We start from the raw sequence: 8,865 nt of genomic DNA on the forward strand, positions 1-8,865 counted from the left end.
ATGGTTTTAGCGCAGGACTTTCCTCCTCTTACTGGGGCCTCCATCCTTGGGACCCCTTCTCTTCCCCTTTCTTCCTCTTATGCGGCTAATCTTGCTGCTCCTTCTGGTTCTAGACCTGAGTGGCCGATGTCTTATTCTAAGCCGGCGAAAAAACTATCTTTTGCCTCTAAAGACCTTTCTGAAGGTAAATCCCTTTGGAACCTTTCTCTTGTTGGTTACTCTCTCGGACCCCGACCCTATTACGAGAGACTTCGTTTAGCCATGGAAAGAGCGTGGAAGCTTAAAGGTGACCTCTCTCTTCTATCTTTGGCGGATGATTTCTTCCTCCTTAAGTTTACTGCGGTTGAGGACTATGACATGGTTTCTGCGGGTGGACCATGGTTTTTGCTCGGAAAGCCTTTCATTTTACAGAGGTGGGATCCAAAATTTCAACCTAAAAGAGACGAGGCAGCTGCCATTCCTCTGTGGATCAAGATTCTGAACCTTCCACTTGCTCTTTGGACGCCTTCGGGTATTTCGAAAATTGCGAGTTACATTGGTATTCCTCTTTACGTTGATGCTCTTACTGCAAATAGAACTAGGTTAACTTTTGCTAGAGTATGCGTGGAGGTGAATAAAGACTCCATTTTAGCTGAAGAAATTCCTATGGAAATTGATGGAATGGATTTGACTTTGAAAGTTGTTTATGACTGGAAGCCGACTAGGTGTGAAGGTTGTGGCTCCCTCATTCATTCCTTTGCTATTTGCCCTCAGAACCCTGACCCTAAACCTGCTATTCCAATTAAGGCTCCGCCTAGAGGGAGAAGCAAGAGCAGAGCTCCTGCCTCGCGTGCTGTTAGTAAGGCTAGTATTAAAGATGCACCTCCGGTAATTTCCACTTTACCTGATCGGCCTCCTCTGCTTCTGAGTGCTGAACCGTCCTCCAGTCAACACCATCCCGAGACAGATTCGGGTAAGAGTATTATCTTACCTAATCTTAACCTCCCTCAAGCTGACTCTTCTTCAGCTAATATATATATATATGTAAGTTTCAAACACAAAATTTTCATTTGAGATAGCTTTAGAAAGTAATTTTTAGTTCAAAAATTTTTATTAAAAATTTTTGTGCTAAAAAGTTATTTTAAAAAGCAACAATAAGTTTTACAAATGAAGCCAATTTTTTTTTATTGATAGCTTAGGGCATCTCCAATCGGAAACCTCATTTTTACTCTAAAATACAGTAAAACTTTAAAATGCCATAATTCATCTCCAATCAAAATGCATTTCTCTTTTTTAGCACGCTTCCTGCAAATGTAACAATCTCTCTCCTCTTTCGCGCTTGTCTTCTATAAATTCGGCAATCCAAATTTTTAGCGTAGGTAAACATTCTAACGTCAATATTGACATCGCACTGTTCACCTATCGAATTTTGACGTGAGATTTGGAATTCGAATACAATGTATAATGAAGGACATATGGTGTTATGTAATTGAATTGGAGTTGATCTTAAGCTCCAAATTAATAGATAAAAATAGGTTGAAATGCCGACGTGTCAGCGAGCAGGCTGGTTACTTATATTTATTTATTATTGTTATTGTTTGTATTTTGGAGTTCTTCTAGAATTTGGATTGATGCTTTCTTATTAGTATTTTGGAAGGGATAAAACTTGGAGGTCAGTATATTGGAGGACAGCTGCATGCCTGTTGGATTTGCCACACGCCCACAAGTAGATTAGAAATTTAGAATGATGAACTTTTTCTTTTATATTTTTTTTTAGTAGAATCAAACTTTTACACTTATCTTCAATAGGTTTGGTTATGGCTTTTTGATAGCGTTGGTAGGGAAATTTTCTGGCCGGCGGCTGTCGCTGGAGGTCACCCGAAAGTTTTTCTCTCAACTTAAATTTTGTGGTGAATTTTCTATTACTTTGCTGAACTTCAGGAACGTTTTGATTAAATATTGAATTATCTTGATTATTATCGAGTTTCCTTGCACCGATCTTACTTCGTTAGCAATTGTTATATGAAGTTGGTTAAATATATACCTCTCTTAGATATTGACATTGATTCTCCTACTATACCCATTTGGGTGTCTTTTCCCAATCTGCATCCACACATATTTTCTCCCTGAATTTTGCATGGACTTGACTCCTTGTTTGGTCATCCTCTGCGAATGGATAATGCTACTTCAAATGGCTTGAGCCATCGGCTGCTCGTGTGCTTGTGGAATTAGATGTCACCAAGAGGTACTCTGACCAAGTTTGGATTGGTTAGGAATCTATGGCGGAATCCCTTGCCTATTGTGTTCACTGTAAGGTTTTAGGACACTCTAAATTGATTGACATATTTTAAATCCTCTATTAGCTAATATTGCTATGCCTAACGTGGTTGGTTTAGATATGGATGTGGGTGATAAAATTGTTGCTAATGTGGTTCTCGCTCTTTCGGGTGAGAACCCTATTGATGATATTGTTTTCCCTGAGAATGATTTACCCATTTAGACGAGTGAGTTAGTTCCTCCTGAAGTTGATGTTGGTACTGGCATTGATCCCCTTTGGTTGGACATTAATCGTTGGTCCCTTACTTGATCAGGGCAACGGCTGTTGATTCTTCTTCGTATTACTTTAATGTGACTCATGGTGCTATGACAGTTGACCCTTCTTCTCATGACATTAATGTGACTCAAGGTGTTTTGTTGGAGAATCAAGTGGTTAATTGTGATCAACTTGATGATGGTGTTGTTTCTCCTTTGCTTAATTTGGCTAAGGATCATGGTGATGTTGTGTTTGATTGTGGTGGTGATTTTGTTTACCTTGAAAATGCAGGGGCTTGTGCTTTGGCTCTATCTCATGCTGAGGTGGAGGGTGGTGAGGTGGAAGATGTTGTGTCGGGTGCCTTGTTACTATTGGTGGCAAATCCATTGTATCGCTGGGATATGAGTCGCTAGTTAATGTGCCTATAACTGTTATGTCCCCAAATGGTTTATACGTTCATGTATCTAATTTGGGGGTCACTTGTTTAGGGTATTTGGTTTGACATGATGGATATCCATCATCATCGGGTAAGGGGGGTGAGGATTTGGATGTTGAGCAAGATGACTCCTTTATGGAATTATATGATTTAGATGTTTGTCAGGTAACTGAGAAAGCGCTTTCTCATGGCAGTAAGCGTTGCAGAAGGAAATCTAGAAGGTAGTTGTTTGGGTGTTTTCTTTTTTGTTTAGCTGACAATTTTGTTGTTGGCCCATCTGCTTGTTGGTGGGTGTTCGGTGTTGGTTATGGGGTTGGATTGCTACCCCATTTTCCTTTTGGTTATGCTTGTCTTTGAAGGTTTTAATTCCCTTTTTGGTATTGTTTTCAAGCATATTGGTTGCTCTTGGTGGAGATTACTCATTGGGCTGCTGCTTGTTGGATCATTTATCCAATCTTTTGGGAGCTGTTTTGGTGCTACTGTTGTTGCAGATGCAGTCTTTTTGGATGTTATTTCCCTCTTCTCTTCGATTGGTTCCGGGTCGTTGGACTGCTCCTTGTAGCCGTTAATTGGGGTGCTAGTTTGGATGCTTGCTGTCGTTCGTGCTTTTCTTTATTGGAATTTCGTTGTATTTCTTATTTTCTTTGCTTTTATTTTCTTGTAATAGATATAATCTAAAGCTCTCAGGTTTTATTTCAAATGATGCTCTTTTAACAAGCTTTTGACCCTCTAAGGACATCTAATTTTTACCCGCTATAGGTTTTCTCAAAAAAAAAAAAAAAAAAACAATTTTGTTTTCATAAATTTCCTCATTAATTTTGTCCTCGAAAATTACTTATATATTCTACCTGCTGTAGTTAAAATTAAATAATATAGCTACTATTATATAATCAGATCTCTAAATTTCACAGGAATACTTTCATTAAGCATTCATATGTCTCTTTCACCAAGATTCATATTTTCTAAGATAACTGGTATATAATAGCACTTTTGTCATGATCCCACTCGGATTCTCGAAATAAATAGATGGTAACAAGCAACCAGACATTCACATTTCTTAAAATTTCTAATAATGATTATTTCCAATATATTGAAAGATCCATTATGAACTCTAAATATATTTTAATAAAGTTAACCTCTAAAATTCATTGGTTCAATTTTAAAGTATTACATTTGAAACCAATTTTAATACTAAAATTTTTAATTTAAGATATTTTTTTAATTAAAAGTTGCTTTAGATAGCAATAAAAAAACGATCCTAAATTAACTCTTAGAACAATTAAATAGGTAAACAATCACATTGATACGTCATCAAAAAATTATTTTGATTGGGCACGAATCTCGATGCAAAAAAAAGATGGAAACTTCCGAAATTAAAATTGGGACCATATGAATTTCAATTTCAGCAAACTTATAGTTGAACTGAGCGTCTCGAGAATATGAACCCAACGACATTAAATCCAACCAAATCTGAGGCCAAACGGGTCCAAATCAAGGGATGGAAGCGCTATTAGAAGGTTCGAACCATAATTTGGATTATCAAACGGTTTACCAAATGGTTTCCAAACTTAACGTGTTTATAGTCGAATTGAGCGGCTCGGCAAGACAAATCGAACGAGCCCAAGATCACAAAAATCCGACATCCTAAGACATTCAAATGTCCGTCAAATGATCTATGATCAAGGGATTCAACATCGGTCGTCCATCCAACCACTCCTCATTTACTCTTGATCTCTTACCTATTTAGGGGCCATGCCACTTCAAAATTCTATAAATAGACCCCTCATTTCTCTTGAAAAGGGTGACTGGAGCAAGAAGAGAAGGAAGAGAAGGAAGAAGCTCCTCTTTGGCCACCATCTGAGTTCGCCGGATCACCACCTGAGGCCCTCGCCTTCACCGGACCACCACCTGAGGCCTGAACTTATGTCAAACCACCACTTGAGGCCGCCACCTAGATCTGCCAGACCACCGCCTGACTTCGTTGCTCCACCGGACCACCACGTGACATCCGGACTTCTACCGGACCACCATTGGAGGCCCTGGTTTATGTCGGACCACCATCTGAAGCTTGGGCTTCTCCCAGACCACCACGTGACGCCTGGACTTCTGCCGGACCACCACTTGATGCCCGAAGTTATGTCGGACCACCACCTGAGTCCCGGACTTTTGCCGAACTACCACTTGAGGTCTGATCTTCTCTCGGATCACCACCTAAGGCCCGAACTTCTACCGAACCACTACCTGACGCCCAGAGTTCTACCAGACCACCATCTGATGCCCAGAGTTCTGCCAGATCACCACTTGATGCCTAGAGTTCTTTCAGACCATCACCTTAGATCTGAACTTCTGTCGGACCATCACTTGAGACTCAGATTTCTAATATACCACCACCTGACGCCCAGAGTTCTACCGGAGTACCACCCTATAATTATGGTCTTTCAAACTCCGGTCTCCTGCCAACTACGGTCTTTTGGACCCCTGTCACCCGCCGGCTAAGGTCCTTCCGACCTCCATCGCCTACTATTGTCATTTAGATCTCCATCACTTGAAAATAGTCTTTTTGACACCAGTCTCCTGCCAACTACAGTCTTTCGGACCTTTATCTCTAGCCGACTATGGTCTTCCCGACCTCCATCACCTACTATGGCCCTTCCGACCTCCATCACCAGACAACAGTCTTTCTGACCTCTATCCTATCGACTATGATCGTGCCGACTAAACAAACATGTCTATTTATTATTATTATATATAAATATTAAATTTAAGAGGTTGAATATTTAAATATAAATATTATAGTTTTGAAGTGATAAATTCTTTAATATTTTTTTAGGAAAAGTAAATATTAGTATAATGAGGTACATAAAAAAAATACATAACTCACACATGCAATTATTGAGTATTTAATTCAAATGTGTAATTTCATGCACCATAGGGCCCCACCTATGTTTGCGGCCAGCTGTTTAACTGATTTGTTCCTCTAATTATTGTTTAGTACCTCTAGATTTATCATACTCATTAATGAGTTTTTTCCTCCAAAAATTAGTCGGTGCGGACAACGGACAGTCTGGAGATCAATCAGAATATGCCACATCACCAAATAAACAACAATACTAAGCAAAAAAAGTAATGTGGCTAATTCTGATTGGTCTTCGGACACCGTCAGACGTTCGTAGAGAATAATTTTTTCAATTCAAGAGATTTTTTTAACTTTTAAGCGAATTAAACGCAAACACAAATATGTATGTTTAAACACAGGTTTTGTTTGAGATATTTTTTAAAAGCAGCTTTTTGGTAAAAAAAACTTTAATTATAAATTTTTATATTAAAAAAGTTATTTTAGAAAGCAACAAAAAGCTGTTACAACTAAAATCAATTTTTTTTTATTGATAACATGAGCTCCCAACTAATAGATCAAGACCGGCTGAAATGATGATGTGACATGAGTAAGCTGGTACTTATATATATTTATTATTATTATTTGTGTTTTTTTTAGATGGTTAGAGGATTCGAGTATGAATGAGGAACTTTTATTCTATTCAGTGAACGTACGCAGAGGAAAGTTTGGTTTTAGGCAAAAAAGCGCCTGTACCGAGTTTTTTCAAAAAACTCGGTACGCCTCGGTACAGGCGCTTTTTTGCCTAAAACCGTACCTTCCTCTGCGTACGTTCACTGGATAGAATAAAAGTTCATGAATGAGACAGGAGGAATATCTTTCGTCGATTACTCGGTCACAAACTCGATCTCATTATTTTTGTTTTGAAGGTCTTCTAGAATTTGGATTGATGTTTTTTGGTTAGTATTTTGGAAGGGATATACTTGGAGGTCAGTATAATGGAGGACAGCTGCATGGATTTGCCACACGTGCCACAAGTGGATTAGAAAGATGAACTTTTTCTTCTATATTTTTTTTGAGTAGACTCAAACTTCTTTAGTTATCTTCAATAGGTTTGTTTATGGTTTTTTTTTTTTAATTTAGGTTTCATTTGAACAGTTTTTTTAATTGGTTTTTAAAATAATTTTTTAATATAAAAAATATGTGAATTAGAAATTTTTGTACTAAAAAGTTATTTTAGAATTAAAAAAAAAATCCCAAATGAAGTCTAAGTTAAAATTATTTTGATTATTTAACTAATAAATTAGTTGATCAACTTTTAGTAATATTGAAATGATATATAATTACTTGATAATATTGGTAATATTTCAAACGTAATAAAGCTCATTTGACGTCACTCAATTTTGATATTTTCTCCTAACAAATTTGCCTTAAAACTTATAGATGTCGAATCATCTCCCATTTATCTTAAATCATAGACATAATCGATTTGGTGTTTGTGCGGAATGATTACGATGTTTTATAAAATTGATTATAAAATCAATGCTAGAAAAACAATTTAGGCATCATTTGGGACGACTTTCTTACTGCTTTTTAAAACAACTTTTTAATAAAAATTTGATTTTTTTAATTAAAAAACTATTTTAAGCACAATAAAAAAAACCTTTCTAAAATGAAGCCAAATTGTTATAGTTCAAAAAAAGTAGTTTTCACCATAAAATTTTTTAAAAAAATATTGAAAAAAGTTTATATTTGGGATATAGAATTCAAACAAATTACCTCAAAATATCTTCAAAATTTTTTTTGACACAATGAGATCGCAAATTATTAGATTTACTTTAAAATGAATACAATACAAAGAAAATTTATAACTATGCACTTCTTAAAATAAATTCAATAAATTTAAACCCTAAATTATAATTTTATCAGAACATTCCAATCCAAAAAAAAATTTATAATAAAGTATTTGAATATGATTTTATATTTTGAATTTAAATGAATAATAATATTAGAATAATTTTATGTAGGAATATCCAGAAACAAAATTATATTAGAATGATTTTAAAAATTATTGAGTTTTTTTCAAGATTAATGCAACATAAATTAGTCATATAGAACATTAATCTTCAAGCAAATCTAATAAATTTTAAACCACTACTAATATAAATTGAAAAAAAATATTCAATTATAATTTTACATAACATAGAAAAGAGAAGCAAAGTATACCCCTGTAATCTTCCCCAATGTTGACAATATATGGATTTTAAATTAAAATCAGAAGAAAATAAAATTTGCCAAATATAATATAGTTTAAGTGGCTCAAAAAGTTGAATTTCAAGTTTTAACCGATATTATAACTAAGACTTCAAATATATTATAACTAAGTCTTCAAATGAAATAACTTTTTTACACTTTTTTAAAGCAACACTTTAATACCAAAATTTTTTAAAATGAGATATTTTGTATCAAAAATTTGCTTTAAAAAATAGTAAAAAAATCAGGACGGCTTTTTACATGTTTCTTAAAGAAAATTTTTAGTAAAAAAATAAAAATTTTTGTACTAAAAAACTGCTTTAAAAAGTAATAAGAAAGTAGTCTCAAAGGAGAATTTTTATTGAGTCCTCCCACCTGACGTAGAGATGCGTCCTCCCAACGCCAAAAAACTCGGTTTTTGCTCGATATTGCTAGATATTATTTGGTAATAACGAGGAATATCATCATGTGAAGACCAATACGGAGTTATACCGAGCACATACCGAGTTTTCTCTAGGAAAAACTAGACCTAAACCCGACCCGCTTCGGATTCAGGTCAGCCCAAAATTTTCGGGTCAGGTTTTCACTTCGGATTCAATATTGACCGGTCTTATATATAAATTTTAACTTAAAATCGGATGAAAATAAAATTTGTCAAATATAATATAGCTCAAAAAGTTAATTTTCAAGTTTTAACCTATATTATAACTAAGGCTTCATTTGAGATAATATTCTTATACTTTTTAAAGCAATTTTTTAGAACCAAATTTTTTTAAACTGAAATCTTTTGTATCAAAAAATCGTTTTAAAAAGTAGTAAAAAAATCAGAAC

At 35.1% G+C, this 8,865-nt stretch overlaps 1 protein-coding gene across 1 annotated transcript; it reads left to right on the forward strand.

Annotated features, from left to right (window-relative positions):
- LOC110103220 lies at positions 1-2,479 on the forward strand. The gene is made up of 2 exons (XM_020831833.1): positions 1-952; positions 2,343-2,479. Exons 1-2 carry the CDS (start codon positions 1-3, stop codon positions 2,477-2,479), a joined length of 1,089 nt encoding a protein of 362 aa, XP_020687492.1.
- The last annotated feature ends 6,386 nt before the right edge of the window (positions 2,480-8,865 follow it).

The sequence above is a fragment of the Dendrobium catenatum genome, unplaced genomic scaffold (genome assembly GCF_001605985.2).
Source record: "Dendrobium catenatum unplaced genomic scaffold, ASM160598v2 fragScaff_scaffold_1117, whole genome shotgun sequence".
Lineage (NCBI taxonomy): Eukaryota > Viridiplantae > Streptophyta > Magnoliopsida > Asparagales > Orchidaceae > Dendrobium > Dendrobium catenatum.